At 46.5% G+C, this 22,222-nt stretch overlaps 1 protein-coding gene across 1 annotated transcript in view; it reads left to right on the top strand.

Moving 5' to 3' along the window:
* LOC137541037 (myosin-3) overlaps nt 1–22,222 on the top strand; it is a gene marked incomplete at its 5' end in the record, with an annotated part of 96,806 nt that overhangs the window by 50,948 nt on the left and 23,636 nt on the right. Inside the window, 6 exons of the mRNA XM_068262180.1 lie at nt 6,547–6,802; nt 9,377–9,619; nt 13,919–14,095; nt 17,211–17,356; nt 20,444–20,534; nt 21,817–22,206. Coding sequence (XP_068118281.1) covers nt 6,547–6,802; nt 9,377–9,619; nt 13,919–14,095; nt 17,211–17,356; nt 20,444–20,534; nt 21,817–22,206 — 1,303 coding nt within the window. The remainder of the gene's footprint in view (nt 1–6,546; nt 6,803–9,376; nt 9,620–13,918; nt 14,096–17,210; nt 17,357–20,443; nt 20,535–21,816; nt 22,207–22,222) is intronic.

The raw sequence follows: 22,222 nt of genomic DNA, 5'->3' as shown, positions 1-22,222 counted from the left end.
GGATATTTGATTTCCTCATGATATTACTTTAACCACTTAAGCCTAACTGGACGAAAATTCTCGTCCAGTTAGTCCGCGTGCACATCCCTTTCATTGATCGGACCCCCCCCGCCCCCCGGAGAAAAGCTGACAGCGTCTCCTCAGAGTTGAAAGAGTTCCAGGTCTTCTTTCTTCTTCCTGGGAGCGAGATCGATTGCTCCCAGGACTTTTTGACTGTGGCCATCTTGTGGCCAAATAGTAAAACTACACACAAAACCAGTTTACAATAAATACATTTTTAAACATTTAAAATCCCCTGTTTACCTCCCACATCAAAAAATACCCAAATCAAATTTTTAATAAAAGATAAAAATAAAAAATTGCAATAATAATAATAAAAAAAACACATAAATAGTTACCTAAGGGTCTTAACTTTTTAATATATACATGTCAAAGGAGTATATCAATATAATTTATTAAATTTATTAAATTATGGGGTTTTAAATAGTGATGGACGCAAATTGAAAAAATGCACCTTTATTTCCAAATAAAATATCGGCGCCATAAATTGTGATAGGGACATAATTTAAATGGTGTAATACCCGGGACATATGGGCAAATAAAGTACATGGGTTTTAATTATGGTAGCATGTATTAATTTCAAACTATAATAGCCAAAAACTGAGCAATAATGATTTTTTTCCATTTCTTTCTTAATATTCCTGTTAAAATGGATTTAGAATAAATTAATTCTCAACAAAATGTACCACCCACAGAAAACCTAATTGGTGGCGGAAAAAACAAGATATGAGTAGTGATAAAGTTATTGCCAAATGAATGGTAGGTGAAAGTTGCTCAGATGCAAAAAAAATCTCAACCCTGTGGGCTTAAAAGGGACACCGAGCAGTGCAGAAACTATGGAAAGATACATATCATTTTAAAGCTCTCTTTCTCCTCTTTCTAATGATATATAAACCACCGCCCTACGCCTTTTAGTTTTAGCTATTTTCACGATTGAAATTGCCGCGGCCGCGATTTCGATCGCGAAAATAGAGAAAACTAAAAGGCGTAGGGAGACGATTTAGGGGTCGTCAGAAAGAGAGCTTTAAAATGATATCCATCTTTCCATAGTTACATTGTATTACACAGGTCGACTTTGAATGGAGCTGCTGACTTTAGGAAAAAGTCGCCCTGTGTAATACAATGTAACCAGTGGCAGCGCCAGGGGGGTGCTTGGGGGTGCTCAAGCACCCCCTAAATTTGTCCAAGCACCCCCGGCGTGAACTGACTTCAGGCGTCTAAGAGACGCCGAGTCAGTTAACAGAGGCAGCCCAAAGCAGCAGAGCAGGGCTACGGTAAGATGGCCGCAGGAAGCCCTGCTCTGCAGACTTGGAGTCTGCAGTGCAGGGCTTCGGGCGGCCATTTTCCTGTAGCCCTGCTCGCCGGGTAATGCAGGCTGCAGGCAGGAAGTCACGTGAAGGAAGAGGATCGTGGGAGCTGCATGCCACAAGGAGGTCAGGACAGGAGGAGGTCGGGACAGGAGGTCTTCTGACTGTAGGTGAGTAAATGGGTTTTTCTTTTCTTTTTCAGGTGGTCCTGCTGATTGGGGTCAGAACTGCTGAGCATTGTGCATATTGGGGTCAGATCTGATAAGAATTGTGCATATTGGGGTTATTGAACGTGTTTTTTGTTCAAATCTGCTCACACGTGTATTTTCTTGAGAAAACTTGCACAATTATGTGAATTTTCTGGGGAAAGGGTCACCAAAACTTGGGCCCTCTGTTTTTGCGTTGCACTTTTAAAGGGAACTCGAGGTGAGAATAATATTGAGGCTGCCATATTTATCTCCTTTTAAGCAATACCAGCTGCCTGGCTGCCGTGTTGGTCCTCTGCCTCTAATTCTTTCAACCATAGACCCTGAACAAGCATGCAGCAGGTCAGGGGTTTCTGACAATATTGTCAGAACTGACAAGATTAGCTGCATGCTTGTTTCTGGTGTAATTCAGTTCACTACTGCAGCCAAATAGATCAGCAGGGCTGCCAGGCAACTAGAATTGCTTAAAAGGAAATAAATATGGCAGCCTCCATATCACTCTCACCCTGGGTTCACTTTAAATTACAGTTAGCCCAGCCCTCATCCGGTCATGACCACGCCCATTCCCCCCCCCCTCCCCACCCCCCCCCCCCCCCCCCCCCCCCCCCCCCCCGCGGCGCGCGAAGCCACACACATTTTTTGTCAGCTATCCCGGAAATGGGTCCAGCACCCCCTAAAAAAAATTCCTGGAGCCGCCACTGAATGTAACTAAGGAAAGATGGATATCATTTTAAAGCTCTCTTTCTCCTCTTTCTGACGACCCCTAAATCGTCGCCCTACGCCTTTTAGTTTTCTCTATTTTCGCAGACGCGGCAATTCCAATCGCAAAAATAGCAAAAACTAAAAAGCGTAGGGCGGCGATTTATATATCATTGGAAAGAGGAGAAAGAGAGCTTTAAAATGATATGCATCTTTCCATAGTTTCTGCACTGCTCGGAGTCCCTTTAAGTGGTTAAAAGCTATCAGATTTTGTATTCTAGTGAATTAAACATGCAGGGATTGCTGTTTGAGCTTTTTATAAATGGACTTTTATAATCAGCATGGTGGTGTAGTGGTTAGCGCTCTCGCCTTGCAGCGCTGGGTCCCCGGTTCGAATCCCAGCCAGAGCACTATCTGCAAGGAGTTTGTATGTTCTCCCCGTGTCTGCGTGGGTTTCCTCCGCTTTCCCCCCACATCCCAAAAACACTGATAATTTGATTGGCTGCCCCCTAAAATGGCCCTAGACTACGATACATACACTGCATGATACATACATAGATATATGACTATGGTAGGGACTAGATTGTGAGCCCCTTTGAGGGAAAGTTAAGTAACGAGACAATATACTCTGTACAGCGCTGCGGAAGAAATCAGCACTATATAAGTACTAAATAATAATAATAACCTGTAAGGCTACGGTCACACGGGGGTGTTGGGGGGCATTGCGCCAGATAATACAATTAGATAGCATTGGCGATGCAATTGTATTGTAATGCTATGTTCACATTGGCGCATTAGCTGTGTTGCGACAGAATCCACTAGAATTACGCGAGGCATGCTGTGCAGTACCGCATATCATATCCGCATACGTACTTGCATCACTAGAAGTGCCGGCCTGCATCCTGTAAGATTCACGCAGGCTATGTGGAAACTGGCCCTGAGTGAGAGGCTGTCTTCATTCTAGAACAAAGGAACTGCAGTCCAGGCTGCACGATGGAGCTCTCTCTCCGACTGCCAAAATCCATGCTGTTCTTTTTTTTTATATTATTTTTTATTACAATTACAAGTATAACCATAATAGGCTTGATTCACTAAACCGTGATAAGTCATGTCACGGCCGTTTTCGCGCACATTTCTGCATTTGCATAAATTATTGTGCGCAAACACAAATTTTTGCACGAAATCAATATCGTTTTGCGTGAAAATGTGTGTTTGGGCGAGATAATTCGAGATTGCACGTGCAAATTCGCGATCATGCGCTAACACGAAAATGCGCGCGAAAACGGCCGTGCTATGACTTATCATGGTTTAGTGAATCAAGCCCAGTGAATGAGGAGAAAGCGTGATATAAGATAATGCACAGAAAATAACCAATAACATGAAATTCACATATGCCTAAATCTCAGTATATAATAGTATGGATTAGGTAAATAACAAATAGCCAACAATAATGTGATAACGATACGAAAACAGGTCAACCCATCATGTCCAAGTATTATCAGGAACGTATATTAACCACTTTACCCCCGCGCGTACGGATTTCTCCGCCCCTTTTTCCATCCTTTCACCCCCAGGGACGGAGAAATCCGTACTCTGCGCACTCCCGCCGCTGTCCGCGCTCCCGCTTGTAAACACGCCGCCCGCCGCTAGTAAACACGCCGCCGCCCGCTCGCCCAGAGATCAACGAACGGGAAAATCCATTCCCGTTCGTTGATCTAAGCCCCGCAATGATCTGCTGCCGCTCGGCTGAGCAGCGCGATCATTGTGAGGAATAACAAAGTCCCAGCCTCTTTCTACTTCCTGCAAGCGTCCGGAAGGACGCTTGCAGGTCGCATGAAACAAATTGGTAATGTTGCCATCTTGTGGCCAAATAGTAAAACTACACCCTAACCATTTTTTACACACAAATAAACTTGTTTTACACAAAAAATTAACTCCTTACCTCCCACACTCCCCAATTATTTTTTTTTTGTAATTAAAAAAAAAAAAAAAAATTTACAATTTAAAAAAAATACATAAATAGTTACCTTAGGGACTGAACTTTTTAAATATTTATGTCAAGAGGGTATAACACTGTTACTTTATAAACTATGGGCTTGTAATTAGGGATGGACGCAAAACTGAAAAAAATGCACCTTTATTTCCAACTAAAATATTGGCGGCAAACATTGTGATAGGGACATAATTTAAACGGTTTTATAACCGGGATAAATAGGCATATACATTTAATGGGTTTTAATTACAGTAGCATGCATTATTTAAAAACTATAAAGGCTGAAAACTGAAAAATAATAATTTTTTTCCCACATTTTTTCCTATTTTCCCATTAAAACACATTTAGAATAAAATTATTCTTGGCATAATGTCCCACCTAAAGAAAGCCTAATTGGTGGCGAAAAAAACAAGATATAGTTCATTTCATTGCGATAAGTAATGATAAAATTATAGACGAATGAATGGAAGGAGCGCTGAAAGGTGAAAATTGCTCTGGTGGTCAGGGGGTAAAACCCCTCAGTTGGGAAGTGGTTAAGTATAACCAAGGAGTAAAAACCAATGACTGTGAAGAGATCTGACTGAGTATCTACAGAATTTACGTAATGTTATGTAAGGGGCCCATACTCCTCCACAGTTTTCCATCGCACCCGGGAATAATTAATGTCATCAAACCTATCAACTGCATTATTCAGACTAGCCATCAACTGTCCCATCAGTTTCACATCTAAAACTTTTTCAATTAGCATATCTCTTGTCGGTGGAGACTGGAAAAAGCATAAAGCTGCAATAGATCACTTAGCAGCATTAAAGAGACTCTGTAACAAAAAGTTCATCCTTTTTTCTACTGTCCTACAAGTTCCTAAACCTATTCTAATGTGATCTGGCTTACTGCACCACTTTCTACTATCACCATCTCTGTAATAAATCAACTTATCTCACTCCTGTCGGATTTGTCGCCCTGTGTCTGGAAGGCTGCCAACTCTTCAGTGTTGTTAATCTGTTATGCACGCCCCCCTCCAGGCCCCCTCTATGCACACTCCCGTGTGTGTTATTTAGATAAGGCAGCCTCTCTTCTCTCTTGTCAGTGAGAGAAGAGAGCTGCCTGCCTTTTACAAGCTGGATAAATCGTCCTCCGAGCTGGCTGGGCTGTCACTGAGGAATTGCAGACACTGCAGAGCTGTCTGCAGGAAAAAACAATCAGCCTGTCACTCTTCAGTGGATGAAAGCTGCAGGGGGAAGGTAAACACACAAATGATCTCTTGAGATTCAAAAGGAAAGCTTTATACAGCCTGCTTGTGTATGGATGTATTTTCTATGTGTGGACATACTGTACATCAACCTACTTCCGGTTTTGGTGGCCATTTTGTCTGTTTATAAACAAACTTTTTAACCTGCTGAGCGGTCTGGACGAGCTCAGCTCGTCCAACACCGCCAGAGGCTGCTGCTCAGGCCCTGCTGGGCCGATTTTCGTCAAATAAAAAGCAGCACACGCAGCCGGCACTTTGCCAGCCGCGTGTGCTGCCTGATGGCCGCCGCTCTGCGGCGATCCGCCGCGAGCAGCGGCGAAAGAGGGTCCCCCCAGCCGCCTGAGCCCAGCGTAGCCGGAACAAAAAGTTCCAGCCAGCGCTAAGGGCTGGATCGGAGGCGGCTGACGTCAGGACGTCGGCTGACGTCCATGACGTCACTCCGCTCGTCGCTATGGCGACGATGTAAGCAAAACAAGGAAGGCCGCTCATTGCGGCCTTCCTTGTTTATTCTGGGCGCCGGAGGCGATCGGAAGAACGCCTCCGGAGCGCCCTCTAGTGGGCTTTCATGCAGCCAACTTTCAGTTGGCTGCATGAAATAGTTTTTTTTTAATTTAAAAAAAACCCTCCCGCAGCCACCCTGGCGATTTAATCAGAACGCCAGGGTGGTTAAAACTGTTTATGACTACTTTTAATGCGGCGGGGAGCAGCAAAATTGTGACAGAGGGGAATAGGAGATGTCCCCTAACGCACTGGTATGTTTACTTTTGTGCGATTTTAACAATACAGATTCTCTTTTAGGATAATAGCTGTAAGCTTATTAACTTTATGTGATAGCTTTGGAAGTGGGTATCATGCAGCCCTTTAAGTAAATGTAACCAGATTTCTTCAACAAAATTCTGACTGTATATTTTGTAGATGTTAGTTTGTCTACAAATCCAATTGAGTTTTGCAGGTTATTCAGCTAGAACCAAGTTTCTCATGCAGAGTGTACTGTAACGTATTTACTAACAATAAATAACATGTTTCCCTCAGGGAAGCCATTTTCATGATTCAGTACAACATTCGAGCCTTCATGAATGTTAAACACTGGCCCTGGATGAAGCTCTACTTCAAGATCAAGCCGCTGCTCCGAAGTGCTGAGACAGAAAAGGAAATGGCGGCCATGAAGGAAGAGTTTGCCAAGACCAAAGAGAATCTGGCCAAGTCAGAAGCAAAGAGGAAGGAGTTGGAAGAAAGGATGGTTAAACTTCTGCAGGAGAAGAATGACCTGCAACTGCAAGTTCAGTCTGTAAGTCATGACAGACTTTCAATGTGCTTTTTGGTGGAGGCATGGTCTTCAGCTAGCGGCAAATGTTCCCTTCTTTTGTTATCTCTTATATTCCTCCAGCCCAGTGTCCTTGTGTTGTCACACTACCTCAGCCTGAACCTATCAGTGCCCCGTAAAGCCACGCTGCCTCTCTCCTACCCGCGCCTATTAGAGGCCATGTGCTGCCATGCCTCCTCCTTGTAGCCTGCACCTATCAGTGCCCCTGAGATGCCACGCTACATCTCTCCAGCCTGCACCTATCAGTGTCCTGTGTTGCCATGTCTCCTCCTTCCAGCCTGCACCTGTCAGTGTCCTGTGCTGCCATGTCTCCTCCTTCTAGCCTGCACCTATCAGTGTCCTGTGCTGCCATGTCTCCTCCTTCCAGCCTGCACCTGTCAGTGTCCTGTGCTGCCATGCCTCCTCCTTCTAGCCTGCACCTATCAGTGTCCTGTGCTGCCATGTCTCCTCCTTCTAGCCTGCACCTGTCAGTGTCCTGTGCTGCCATGTCTCCTCCTTCCAGTCTGCACCTATCAGTGTCCTGTGTTGCCATGTCTTCTCCTTCCAGCCTGCACCTATCAGTGTCCTGTGCTGTCATGCCTCCTCCTTCCAGCCTGCACCTATCAGTGTCCTGTGCTGCCATGTCTTCTCCTTCCAGCCTGCACCTATCAGTGTCCTGTGCTGTCATGCCTCCTCCTTCCAGCCTGCACCTATCAGTGTCCTGTGCTGTCATGCCTCCTCCTTCCAGCCTGCACCTATCAGTGTCCTGTGCTGCCATGCCTCCTCCCTCCAGCCTGCACCTATCAGTGTCCTGTGCTGTCATGCCTCCTCTTTCCATCCTGCACCTATCAGTGTCCTGTGCTGTCATGCCTCCTCCTTCCAGCCTGCACCTTTCAGAGACCATGTGCTGCCATGCCGCCTCCTTCTAGCCTGCACCTATCAGTGTCCTGTGCTGTCATGCCTCCTCCTTCCAGCCTGCACCTATCAGTGTCCTGTGCTGTCATGCCTCCTCCTTCCAGCCTGCACCTGTCAGTGTCCTGTGCTGTCATGTCTCCTCCTTCCAGCCTGCACCTATCAGTGTCCTGTGCTGCCATGCCTCCTCCTTCTAGCCTGCACCTATCAGTGTCCTGTGCTGCCATGTCTCCTCCTTCCAGCCTGCACCTGTCAGTGTCCTGTGCTGCCATGCCTCCTCCTTCTAGCCTGCACCTATCAGTGTCCTGTGCTGCCATGTCTCCTCCTTCTAGCCTGCACCTGTCAGTGTCCTGTGCTGCCATGCCTCCTCCTTCTAGCCTGCACCTATCAGTGTCCTGTGCTGCCATGTCTCCTCCTTCCAGCCTGCACCTGTCAGTGTCCTGTGCTGCCATGCCTCCTCCTTCTAGCCTGCACCTGTCAGTGTCCTGTGCTGTCATGTCTCCTCCTTCCAGCCTGCACCTATCAGTGTCCTGTGCTGTCATGTCTCCTCCTTCCAGCCTGCACCTTTCAGAGACCATGTGCTGCCATGCCTCCTCCTCTCAGCCTGCACCTATAAGTGCCTCTGTGATGCCACCCCACCTCTTACCAGCCTGCACCTATCAGAGACCATGTGCTGCCATGCCTCCTCCTTCTAGCCTGCACCTATCAGTGCCCCTGTAATGCCACCACGCTTCTTTCCTGCCTGCACCTTTCAGAGACCATGTGCTGCCATGCCTCCTTCCAGCCTGCACCTATCAGTCCCCCAGTGATGTCGCACTGCTTCTCTCCAGCCTGCACCTATCAGTGTCACTGTGCTGCCATGCCTCCTCCTTCTAGCCTGCCCCTCTCAGAGCCCCTGTGATGCCACCCCATTTCTCTACTGCCTGCTCCTATCAGAGACCATGTGCTGCCATGCCTCCTCCCTCCAGCCTGCATCTATCAGACCTTGTGCTGCTATGCCTCCTCCTTCCAACCTGCACCTATCAGAGACCTTGTGCTGTCATGCCTCCTCCTTCCAACCTGCATCTATCAGAGACCTCATGCTGCCATGCCTCCTCCTTCCAGCCTGCACCTATCAGTGCCCCTGTGGTTCCATGCTGCTTCTTTCCAGTGTAGACGTTTCATTATCCATGTGTTGCTATGCGGCCTTCTTCCAGCCTACCGATATCAGGGGTCTTGTCCTGCTATGCTGCCTCCTTACAGCCTGTACTTATTATTATCCCTGTACTGCCTCATTCTAGTTTACACCTATCTCTTCCCCTGGGCTACCACACGGTCTACCAACCTTCAATTATCACTATCTCTATTCTGCTATGTCAGTCTGTGCCTTTCATTGTCCCTGTGCTGCTATGCGGCCTCCTTCCTTGTAGCCTGCACCGATCAGTGTCCTTGTGCTGAGATGCCTCCTCCTTCCACCCTACATCTGTCAGGGTGCTGCCACCTTCTTCATACCACTTCTTTCAGCTTTGCTCCTGTCAGTGTCCCTGTGCTGTTATGCCTGCCATGGTTTTTATTTTCATCCCGCACCTACATTTATCCTGTGGCACCATGTATCCTGCAAAGATCACTCCACCTTCTCAATGATAATGTTCATTTTCACATTAACAGGAAACAGAGAACTTGACAGATGCTGAGGAAAGATGTGATCAGCTGATCAAGTCCAAAATTCAGTTGGAGGCCAAGATCAAGGAGCTTAATGAGAGGCTTGAGGATGAGGAGGAGTCAAATGCCGAGCTGACCGCTAAGAAGAGGAAACTGGAGGACGAGTGCTCCGAGTTAAAGAAAGACATTGATGACTTGGAGCTAACTTTGGCCAAGGTGGAGAAGGAGAAGCATGCCACAGAAAACAAGGTATGCCATATATTATTTTACTTTATTAGGCTCTTAAAAGGTTAATATAGAAAGCTTCTTTGGTAAATTAACACTGAAAATACCGATTGATGTGTGGTGGAAAGTTTTCACTTGCCTTATTATCACCAGCACGATCTTAGTGATTTGTGGTCAATGACTTTTTGTGTCTCAGAGATCTCCAGACATAAGGAAATGGAACACTGCTAAGTAGATTGTATTATTATTTACAAAAATATTTTGTCCATATGGTTATTTCCTCCTGAATACATACAGATGGGTCTCTTGAATTTTCCATCAGCATATAAATAGGGTGATCACTCTTACCATGCAAGCTCAGATCATAGAATGCGCTCACTGACGTTCCAGGCTGATGGACCAGCAAGATCATCTCAAAGTGTAGCAAAGTTGATCCCTCCTTCATCTGCTGTGTACTCAGGGAAGTGTAGGGAATGAAAAACAAATATAGCATAACTCCATCAGTCTTCAGATGCAAGATCACATATGCACACGTGCTCCAGTGCTTCACACAACACCTTAGTGCCTTCACCGTCATGCAAATTAATTTAAACTCAGAAAGGCCTCATATAGCGTAATACCGTTTAATCGAAAGGTTAAAAACATCAGACATGCACTCACATTTCAGTAAAAAGTCATGCATATGTAAAATCCTATGGACATCTTCATGCAGCCAGCGTCTTCTACCGCTATGCCTAAGCTCCGCCCAACAGGCTTCACCAGTGATGACTCATTAGGGGCTTCCCTGAAGAGTCACCACTGATGAAATATATACAGTGGTTTGCAAAAGTATTCGGCCCCCTTGAAGTTTTTCACATTTTGTCACATTACTGCCACAAACATGAATCAATTTTATTGGAATTCCATGTGAAAGACTAATACAAAGTGGTGTACATGTGAGAAATGGAACAAAAATCATACATGGTTCCAAACATTTTTTACAAATCAATAAGTGCAAAGTGGGGTGTGCGTAATTATTCAGCCCCCTGAGTCAATACTTTGTAGAACCACCTTTTGCTGCAATTACAGCTGCCAGTCTTTTAGGGTATGTCTCTACCAGCTTTGCACATCTAGAGACTGAAATCCTTGCCCATTCTTCTTTGCAAAACAGCTCCAGCTCAGTCAGATTAGATCTGGACTTTGACTGGGCCATAAACTAGAATGAGGCAGTACATGGATATGTTTTGTTTTAAAGCAATGCATTGTTGCCCCGGCTTTATGTTTAGGGTCATTGTCCTGCTGGAAGGTGAACCTCCGCCCCAGTCTCAAGTCTTTTGCAGTCTCCAAGAGGTTTTCTTCCAAGATTGCCCTGTATTTGTCTCCATCCATCTACCCATCAACTCTGACCAGCTTCCCTGTCCCTGCTGAAGAGATACACCCCCCGAGCATGATGCTGCCACCACCATATTTGACAGTGAGGATGGTGTGTTCAGAGTGATGTGCAGTGTTAGTTTTCCACCACACAAAGCGTTTTGCATTTTGGCCAAAAAGTTCCATTTTGGTTTCATCTGACCAGAGCACCTTCTTCCACATGGTTGCTGTGTCCCCCACATGGCTTGTGGCAAACTGCAAACGGGACTTTTTATGCTTTTCTGTTAACAATGGCTTTCTTCTTGCCACTCTTCCATAAAGGCCAACTTTGTGCAGTGCACGACTAGTTGTTCTATGGACAGATTCCCCCACCTGAGCTGTAGATCTCTGCAGCTCGTCCAGAGTCACCATGGGCCTCTTGACTGCATTTCTGATCAGCGCTCTCCTTCTTCGGCCTGTGAGTTTAGGTGGATGGCCTTGTCTTGGTAGGTTTACAGTTGTGCCATACTCCTTCCATTTCTGAATGAGCGATTGAACAGTGCTCCGTGGGATGTTCAAGGCTTTGGAAATCTTTTTGTAGCCTAAGCCTGCTTTAAATTTCTCAATAACTTTATCCCTGACCTGTCTGGTGTGTTCTTTGGACTTTATGGTGTTGTTGCTCCCAATATTCTCTTAGACAACCTCTGAGGCCCTCACAGAGCAGCTGTATTTGTACTGACATTAGATTACACACAGGTGCACTCTATATAGTCATTAGCACTCATCATGCAATACCTATGGGCAACTGAATGCACTGAGACCAAAGAGGGCTGAATAATTACGCACACCCGATTTTGCAGTTATTGATATGTAAAAAATGTTTGCAATCATGTATGATTTTTGTTGCACTTCTCACATGTACACCACTTTGGTATTGGTCTTTTACATGGAATTCCAATAAAATTGATTGTTTGTGGCAGTAATGTGACAAAATGTGGAAAACTTCAAGGGGGCCGAATACTTTTGCAAACCACTGTATGTTGTATCTATATTGAAGAACAAAAAGAGGAAAAAAGGTACTGTTTATTTCTTAGGGCTGGTACCAGTGATAACAGTGTCAGCATAAATGCTTTGAAATGATGTACTGTTAAAGGATACCAGAACCGAAAGGTTCTGGTAAAAATGATAGATGCAGCGTGTAGGGGGTAAAAAGCACATACCGGCAGCTCCTCCTGGCCCCCTCCATCTGCCGCCATTATTGTAATATCCAAGCCGGTGTCCGGCGACTTTGGTGACCTTTGACCTGGACATACTGCGCCCTGTGTGCGCAGTATATCCTTCCCTCTTAGCTTCTGGCTGGCGCACAGTTAGTGGCTTAGAAGCACGCTAACACCTCCGTCTTCTGTGTGCTGCATGTGCGCTCCACTAAACCAAGTGTCACATGATGCACACAGAAGACGGAGGTGTCAGCGTGCTTCTAAGCCACTAACTGTGCGCCGGCCAGAGGCGAAGATGGAATGACGTACTGCACACACAGGGCGCAGTATGTCCATGTCACCAAAGTCACCGGACACCGGCTTGGATATTACAATAACTGCAGCAGACGGAGGAGGCCAGGAGGAGCGGCCGGTATGTGCTTTTTACACCCACACACTGCATCTATCATTTTTACCAGAACCTTTCGGTTCTGGTATTCTTTAAAGAGACTCAGAGACGACATACACTACAGCTCTGATACTTACCAGAGCTTCCTCCCTCCCCATAAACACGTTTAAGTCCCACACCGTCCTCCCGCGGTCTACCATTCAGCCTCGGTGAGCTACATTATAAGGCTCAGTGACGTAATTCCGGGTCTACTGCGCATGCGCGGGATGTCTGCGCATGCGCAGTAGACCCTGATTTGCATTGACTGAGGCTCGTAATGGAGCTCACCGCGGCTGAGGCTGAACGGCAGACCGCGGGAGGACGGTGTGGGACTTAAACGTGTTTATGGGGCGGGAGGAGGCCCGGGTAAGTATCAGAGCTGTAGTGTATGTCCTCTCTGAGTCTCTTTAAGGTATTACCTAAACAACTTTTGTTGTTATGTCTTTGGTTTATGCACTGAGTACTTCAAGAGAGTCTGAAGCCTACAAAATTACTTCTCTTTTTTTTTTTTAGGCAGTCCTCTTAAGCATTCATGGCATCGCTGAAACACCGCTATCCCGTGGCAAACCGATGGCCTTAATCTCCCTGAAATCCCTGGGACAAATTGCGGGGCTCCTTCCTGTTAGAGGCAGAGCTATGAGCAGTAGCTCTGCCTCTACTCACATCGGTCCCCGCTGATTGCCGCCTCCCTCCGCCCCCCTCAGTCTTCTTTCACTGAGAGGGGCAGGGAGAAGCAGAGATTCGCGGAGATTGACGTGAATGGAGGCAGAGCTAGGCTCTGCCTCCCCGGGCAGCAAAATCCACGACTTTGAAAGTCGTGGATATTTGTACTGGTTTTTGGGGGTGATTAAGGCCTCGTTTTGCCACAGGTTAGCGGCGTTTCAGCTATGCCATTAATGCTAAAGAGGACTGCCTAAAAACAGAGGTAATTTTGTAGGCTTCAGAGTCTTTTTAACCTGCTGATACCAGTTTCTGCCACCAGCCATATTCCGGTTTCTTGGCATCTTATTACAAACACTTCCAGCACCAAGCTGGTTGTACCTCCATCAGTACTGATGTGTCGGTGTCCAGCTGCTGATTGGCTTCCAACATCTCTCGAATTTCTTAGTAAGTTTGGGAAACGTGTTGTGGGTGATGTTTTACCGTTACTTAAATTCCATTACTTCACTGTGACAACATCTTGATTTAGCCACATCAAGGGTCTTGTGAGAAAAAAAAAATCAACCGTGTATGCTGAGTTTTGGGACAACCAGTAGACTTTCTGGCTGAGGAAAAATTAATAATTTAGGGATTGTTATGTTTCTCTGCGTATTTATTAAAAACTTTAATTTGTCTTAATTTTATGGATAGGTAAAAAACCTCACAGAAGAAATGGCTGGCCTGGATGAAATTATCGTCAAACTGACCAAAGAGAAGAAGGCTCTCCAAGAGGCCCACCAGCAGGCCTTGGATGATCTTCAGGCTGAGGAAGACAAAGTCAATTCACTCACCAAACTCAAGGTCAAGTTAGAGCAACAACTTGATGATGTGAATACATTTATACTTTCTATTTCAGTTGTTATGCTTGTGAATTTATTGATGAAATACAGTCCACATTTGATGCAGAACAGTCAGTGGTTTTATGGCAATTTACTATCACTCATTATTAGACAGGGTTAAAGTGGTATCAAACTCAGTATTTCTTCTTTGTTCTAAAAGATTATTTACAGCATAACACATACTACCAGTAAAAAAATGGTAGCAGAACAGCATTTAGACAGGTAAGCCACATTCACACGCTCTACAAAAGTCTTTTAAATGCACAATTATCAAACAACTTGAAGAAGTTGAACAACTGTTGTCAAGACGACAAGGCGTTATCACTGATAAGAGGCGACCAATGACTGATAAAACGCAGCTCAAGTCAATCCAACTGTTGGACTGACTTGCGCTGTGTCTTATCAGTTGTTGGTCGCCTCCTATCAGTGATAACGCTTTGTCGTCTTGACAAAAGTTGTCCAACTTTACTTGACAAAAGTTGTCCAAGTTCTTCAAGTTGTTTGATAATTGAGCATTTAAAAGACAGCGGTCTTTTATGCTTTCACAACTTTTGTTGAAACACCTAAAAAAAAGTATTTTGCCATTGTTCAAAGAGCTGATAAGACTGATAAGAAGTCAATCCAACAGCTCTTTGAACAATAGCAAAAGACTTGTTTTAGGTGTTTCAACTTGTTTCACAACAAAAGTTGTGAAAGCATAAAAGACCACTGTTGAGCCTATGCATGGAGCTTTACATTGTCCTTTGTTTACATTTTCTTATCAGCCACAATTAGTAAGCATTCATAGCAGTGCTGAAACCCAGCTGTGCACATGGCAGAAGAAGAAAGCAGCAAGAAATTATCACTAGGCAGGGCATATAAACTGTACTTTGAGAACTTGTGATTTGTAAACAAACAATATTACTTGTGCACAAAAGCAAATCATAAGTGTATGGGTAATAAACGTAGGAAAACACACTTTTATTGAATGTTATATGAGAGCTTTATCCTACTTTAAAATAATCCTGAGATGACTGAAGCACAAGCATGTATACTCACCTGGGCAGGGCCGGCCCGCCCATGTGGCGGGGTGAGGCGGGTTCCTCAGGCGGCAGGAAGTGGAGGGGCAGCACCAGGCATAAAGAGGAAGTGACTGCGCCTGGTTCTTGCCACCTTCAAACCTGACTGGAGAGCAGACTCTGCAGTGAAGTCCTGCTCCTGTGGTGCCTCCACACACCGTGAGTGACCATCCGCCGAGTCCGCCTCGACTGTGTTCTGGCTGGGACCCGGCCCCCATTAGGGTGTGCACCGCCCGCCAGTTCTGCTGCCCTGTGCCACCCACATGATGCCGCCGGCCTCCGAGTCCGATGGCTCCGAGCTCTGCAGCCCCTCCAAGGCTGCACGCTGAGTAAGCCTGCTAGAAGATAATGGCGGCGGCTGCCGCCTGCCCTGCTGCCCCTGATTGTGTTAGTCACGGTCACACAGCGCCGCCGTAACTGTGACGATGATGATGAGCCTGCCGCTGCTGTTCACCGGCCTTGTCCACCAGCGCGAGATGGAGCATGCCCGCCATCGCAGCCGTCTCTCCCCTGCCTGCCAGAACAGGATGTGGATCATGCTGAATGCCCGACGCCCGCCCTTCGCCGCCACCAGACCCAGACCCCATTCCCGGTGAGTCAGTCACTTTGCTGCCTCAGGCTTTCTTTCACGGTCGGTTGGTCGGCCGTGTGGGGGATGTACAGCAAATGGGGGTATACAGGGCACCAGTAATGGACGTACAGACAGTAGGGAGTTAGTAATGGTGGGCGTACTGTGGGGATGTAATCAGTATTGAAGACATATTGGGGGGGCGGGGGGAAGGGGCTTGGCAAGGGGAACAGGAATCAATGAATTGGATGACAAAGTCGAAAGGAAGATAAAGGGGGGGGGGAGCACAAGAAAGGGGCTAAGTGGGAGCAGGAAGATGGTGACATGGGAGTGGGGATCAAAACATGGAGAGGAAGGAGGGCAGTGACTGCAAGGAGGGGCATAAGACAGAGAGACTCAGGAGAGAGTGGCAAATAAGGAGGCACAGGGGAGAGAACACAGAAGGGAGACACAGGAGAGAGTTGCAAAGGAGGCACAAGAGAGAGGGGCAAAGAAGGAGGCACAAGAGAGCCCACAGAAGGGAGGCACATGGGGAAAAGACACAGAAGGGAAGGACAGGATGCACAGGAGAGGGGCACAGAAGAAAGGCACAGGAGAGAGTGGCAAAGACGGACTCCTTCTGAAGGAGGCACAAGAGAGAGGGGCAAAGAAGGTGGCACAAGAGAGGCCACAGAAGGGAGGCACATGAGGGAATGGACATAGAAGGGAAGGACAGGATGCACAGGAGAGGGGTCACAGGAAGGAGGCACATGAGAGGCAGCACAAAAAGGAGGCACAGGAGAGGGGTCACATAAGGGAGGCACAGGAGAGGGGGGGAGAAAGGGAACAGAAGGGAGGCAGGAGAGAGGGGCACAGGAGAAAGGGGGCAAATGAGAAAAGCACTGAAAAGGGGGCACAAGAGATAGGTGGCATCAGAGGGGTACAGGAGAAAGGGAGAGATGCACAGGAGAATAGGGGGGGCGCCTTCACAATCTTTGCCTCAGGCAGCAGAAAGTCCAGGACTGGCACTGCACCTGGGGTATCCTTCAGGCCACTGTAGGCTGTGGGCTTCCTCGCTGTCCTCCTGGGCTGCTCTGCTCTCCTGCAGTGTGGCCTGGTACATGCTGACTACCGTGCATGTGCGGTGCTCCCTGCACACGTCCTTGTTCATGCTCCCTTGGCCAGGAGCGTTCTGTGCCTGTGCGCTTACATTCTTAGCAAACTGCGCATGTGCAGAATGATCGGGGAGCGTGCGCCTGCAGGACTGTGTATGTGCAGTGGAGTGTGACTGTGTGCAACTGGAGAATTTAGCGGAGAAGATTGCAGGAGAACAGAGTGGCCCAGGAAGACAGTAAATTATCCCGCGGCCTACAGGGGGCTAGAGGAAGCCCCAGGTAATTAAAACTGTTTATATTTTATCCTCTCATGGAAAACTTTAAGATATCACGGTATCGATGTCATACCTTGTCATTAATCAGAAGTATATTATCTATACCTAGCTACAAGGCTCTCTGGAACAAGAGAAGAAAATCCGCTTGGATTACGAGCGAGCCAAGAGGAAACTGGAGGGGGATCTGAAGCTTGCACTTGACTCCATCATGGATTTGGAAAATGACAAAGTACAGATGGACGAGAAACTTAAAAAGTACGGCTATTATACAGCAACCACACCTTAAAGCTAATGGGAACCCTTATTTAAATAAAAAAAATTCAGATACTCACCTAAGGAGAGGGAAGGCTCGGTCCTAATGAGCCTTCCCTCTCCTCTCCCGGTGTTGCACTGGCTCCTCCGTTCACATCCCCTGCCGAGGGGACTTCGGAAGTCTTCGGGAGCCGAGTCCTCCCGAAGACAGACGGCTCCGCACTGCGTATGCGCGAGTGCATCATAGAGGGCGCTCGCCCTTGCGCAGTGTAGAGCGGCCCGTCTTCGGAAGCACTCGGGCTCCCAAAGCATTTCCGAAGCCTCCCTTCAGCCGGGAGACAGCGGTATTCGACCGAAACGGTCGGATACCGCTACGGGGGAGCCAGGACAACAGTGGGGACCGAGAGAGGAGAGGGAATGCTCTATGGGACCCAGAGCCTCCCTCTCCTTAGGTGAGTATCTGACTTTTTTTTTTAATATGGCTTCCCATTCACTTTAAGAGTATTTGCTTCACTCTCTCAACCCGCCACTTGACTTTACAGTCAGACTTACCTACCAGTTCTTCTCATAACAAAATTAGATTTTATTGGCCAAGTAATAGGGAATTCCCAGACAGCTCATGGTTACCCAGAACCACCTGGAAGTTCTGCACTGTATTCCAGCAGTTGCAGTATAACAGTTATACTGCAACTGCTGGAATACAGTGCAGAACATCCCAGAAACTTGTTAAATTAAAGCTGTACAAACTGTTAAACATTCACTAAGTAATTGCTAAGTCAAATTCATAAACTTAATTGGCCAATGTTAATAGAGGGCTTTTTGGTCTCTTTAAAGAGAACCCGAGGTGTGTTTAAAGAATGTTATCTGCATACAGAGGCTGGATCTGCCTATACAGCCCATCCTCTGTTGCTATCCCAAACCCCACTAAGGTCCCCCTGCACTCTGCAATCCCTCATAAATCACAGCCGTGCCGTGAGGCTGTGTTTACATCTGTAGTGTCAGTCTCAGCTGCTCCTCCGCCTCCTGCATAGCTCTGGTCCCTGCCCCCGTCCCTTCCCTCTAATCAGCAGGGAGGGAAGGGACACAGGCGGGGACCGGAGTTCTGCAGGAGGCGGGGAGAGCAGCAGACTGACACTATAGACATAAACACAGCCAGCTCTGACAAGCTGTTTGTCAGCAGCGTGGCTGTGATTTATGCAGGGATTGCAGAGTGCAGGGGGACCTTAGGGGGGTTTGGGATAGCAACAGAGGCTGGGCTGTATAGGCAGATCCAGCCTCTGTATGCAGATAATATTCGTCAAACCCACCTCGGGTTCTCTTTAAAGTGTATCTGGTATGGTTCATCACTAAGTTGTCTTACTACAGATGCGCTTTGGCAGAATAGCAGGATTTTTTATAAAGATCCTATTTGGACTAAAGGTGCAGAAATAGGATTTTTATAAACGTCTATTTTGAAGGAAGTGGCTAAACAAGTTCTGTTACTGCAATTTTTAATGTAGGGTAAGGAGATAAATCATCATCTATATCTCGGAGAGCTCTGGTTGTGAAATCTTAACTTGAGGTCACAGGTTTGCACATTATGAGGTGCCACTTTTCTCCAGCTGTTTTTTTTTTTTTATTGGTTTATTTTACATTTTGAAGACTGCAAGAGAAAGAGAAACCACTTAAAATAGGTTGACGTCTCCGAAACTCCAGGTTAGTTAAGAAACACAACTATGGAGGTTAGGGGCATAACTACAGAGTGCTGCCCCTTCCCAGAGATCTGTTGGCCGGGTCTACCCTACACAGTATTTAGCTAACCCCCACCACGGTGACCCGGTCCTGTACGTAATTAGTACAGAGCGGCATTACCTGCACCTGGCGGTAAGACAGGTCCACTTAACTCCAGCTTATCTCCACAGCGTGCAGCTGTCTACCATGTGGCTCTCAATGCATGTCACATGACATGCAGAGACTGAATCCACAAGATGATTGGCTGGCTGGTGATGAGATGGAGTGAAAAGGTCCTGTCCTGTAGCCGGGAGCAGGTTATAATGTTTACAGAACTAGCCGTCCCCTAGGCCCCCACTATTGTTACACCCATGCTGGAGCAGAAAGGCAAAGAATCAGTGGCATGATGGCCGCTCACCTGCCATTGAGGAATGCAAAAATGTTCTTTTTCATAGTAAGAAATTTTTGGTTTGTAGAAATTAAAATTTCATGAAAGTTTGTTGTTTAGAAAAATTAATTGAAATTTTGAGAAGATTTTTCCTCTAGTGAAGTTATATTCTCACAGCGAGAAAAAAAAAATCTAAATGTTTCAGGCTGATTCCTAGTTTCCTCTTCAGCCTGTGTACTTACCTGAAAATAGAGAATTGGGACATAACCCTTGTAGTCACACTAGATGGTTCTTGGCCTAGGTGGCCAGCCAGGAAAGCCAGCGTGTGTACAGTGGCACCTGATCCCGGACCATTAGGCCTCCACAAATTGAGATAGAAATAACTTTTACTGGAGTGATCCTAATTTTTGGACCAGAAGCTTCCCCACCACAAGTGCAAACCAATGGTCTTCTAGCAGGTCAGGCTTAGATGCTAAAAGGAGACAAATCCTGATAGCAGTTGTGCTGCCAGAGTTTAACTGGACTCTGAAAACCTTTTAAGAAAACCCAAGGCATAAATAACTACAAAAATCAAGTACTTATCTGAGGAGAGGGAAGCGTCTGGGTTGTAATGAGGCTACCCTCACTTTCCTCTGGTCCCCTGTTGCTGCTCACGACCTTCCAGCTGATTGTGGTTGCACTCCTCTTCTGACATGGCATGGCAGCAACTACGCAGTAGCACAGAGCCGCTTATGCACTTGCGCAGACCCAGCATGGCCACGCTCGTGTCTGGAGACAGTGTGGCCCCGATTAGATTACTGACAAGCCCTTGTCTGTATTCCCTAGGGGGTCCACAAATGGCAACGGGGGACCGCAGGACAGTGAGGGAAGCCTTATTAGGATCCATAGGCTACCCTCTCCTTGGCTAAGAATGTGATTTTTGTAGTTATTTACGCCTCAATTACCCTTTACGAAGTATAAATCTTACACTGATGATATTCTTATGATTTCAGGAAGGACTTTGAGATCAGTCAGCTGCTGAGCAGAATAGAAGATGAGCAAGTTCAGGGCAACCAATCGCAGAAGAAGACCAAGGAGCTTCAGGTAATTGAAGACGCCTGTTGAACTTTTCAAAATGAAAAGGCAGTAAATGAACTTACTGAAGAAGAAGTAAGCAGGGTGAAAAACATAACATTTCCATGCAGCTTGCAGTGACAAAGGGCTAAGCAGGAAATGGGACTTGCAGTGTAAGAGGAGGGAGATATAGGATACAGTAGGTAGAGGAAATAAAGGTTATGGTATAAAAAGTGGGATGTAGGATAAAACTGGCAGAGGTAAAGGGACAGTGTAAGAGAGGGGGGTATTGGATACAACTGGCAGTATTGGGACTTACAGTATAAGAGGGGAGATATAGGATACAAATGGCAGTAATAGGACTTACAGTATAGTAGAATAGGGAGAATAAGGGATACAATATGCAGTAATAGGACTTACAGAATAGGAGGGGGATTATAGGATACAACTGGCACCAATGGGACTAACAGTATAAGGGGGCAGGGGGTGATATAGGATACAACTGGCAGCCATGGAAGTTACAATGTAAGGGGGGGGGCTATAGGATACAGCATACAGTAATAGGGCTTACCGTATAAGAGGGGGGATATATGATACATCTGGCACTAATAGGACTAACAGTCCGGGGGGCCGGGGGAGATATAGGGTACAACTGGCAGCCATGGGAGTTACAGTGTAAGGGGTGGGGGCTATAGGATACAGTAATAGGACTTACAGTATAAGAGGGGGGATATTGGATACATCTGGCATTAATGGGACTAACAGTATGGGGGGGGATATCGGATACAACTGGCAGCCATGGGAGTTACAGTGTAAAGGGGTGGGGTGGGCTATAGGATACAGCAACAGGACTTACAGTATAAGAGGGTGGATATAAGATATAGCAGGCAGAGGTAATGAGAATTACAGTATAAGAGGTAGGATATACATTAGGTTATAACTGGCAGTAATACGACTTACAGTATAAAGGGGGGGGGGGGGGGTTTAAGATACAGCAGGCAGAGATAATGGAATTTGCAGCATAAGATGAAGGATGTAGGATACAACTGGCAGTAATAGAAATTACAGTATAAAAAGAGGGCTATAGGTTGCAAAAGATAGAGGTAATGTAGGTGTAAGCAAAATAATATGAAGGAGGGAGTACCAAAGAGGAGGAGCATATCTAGAGAAGTCTTGGAGCCAGCACAAAACAGCAAGGGAAATTCATTTTAAGGAACTTTGTTACATCAGCTTACATCCTTTGTTACATCAGCTTACATCTATGTTATGTACAAGTCCTACATCTAGTACTAACTGGGAGTTAAATTGACAGGCTCGCATTGAGGAACTGGAAGAGGAGATAGAATCAGAAAGGGCCACACGCGCCAAAGCAGAGAAACAGAGGGGTGAGCTGGCCAGAGAACTGGAGGAGATCAGCGAGAGGCTGGAGGAGGCCGGAGGTGCCACCTCCACTCAGGTGGAGCTCAACAAGAAGAGGGAGGCGGAGTTCCAGAAGATGCGCCGCGACTTGGAGGAGATATCTCTTCAGCATGAAGCCACAGTGGCCACCCTGCGTAAGAAGCATGCAGACAGCTCTGCTGAATACGGAGAGCAGATAGACAATCTACAGAGAGTGAAGCAGAAGCTTGAGAAGGAGAAGAGCGAGATGAGGATGGAGATTGACGATATCAACAGCAACCTGGAGAACATAACCAAGTCCAAGGTTAGTGAATTACCTC

The sequence above is a fragment of the Hyperolius riggenbachi genome, chromosome 12, assembly GCF_040937935.1.
Source record: "Hyperolius riggenbachi isolate aHypRig1 chromosome 12, aHypRig1.pri, whole genome shotgun sequence".
Taxonomy (NCBI): Eukaryota; Metazoa; Chordata; class Amphibia; order Anura; family Hyperoliidae; genus Hyperolius; species Hyperolius riggenbachi.
This window is presented reverse-complemented; position numbering and strand designations above follow the sequence as displayed.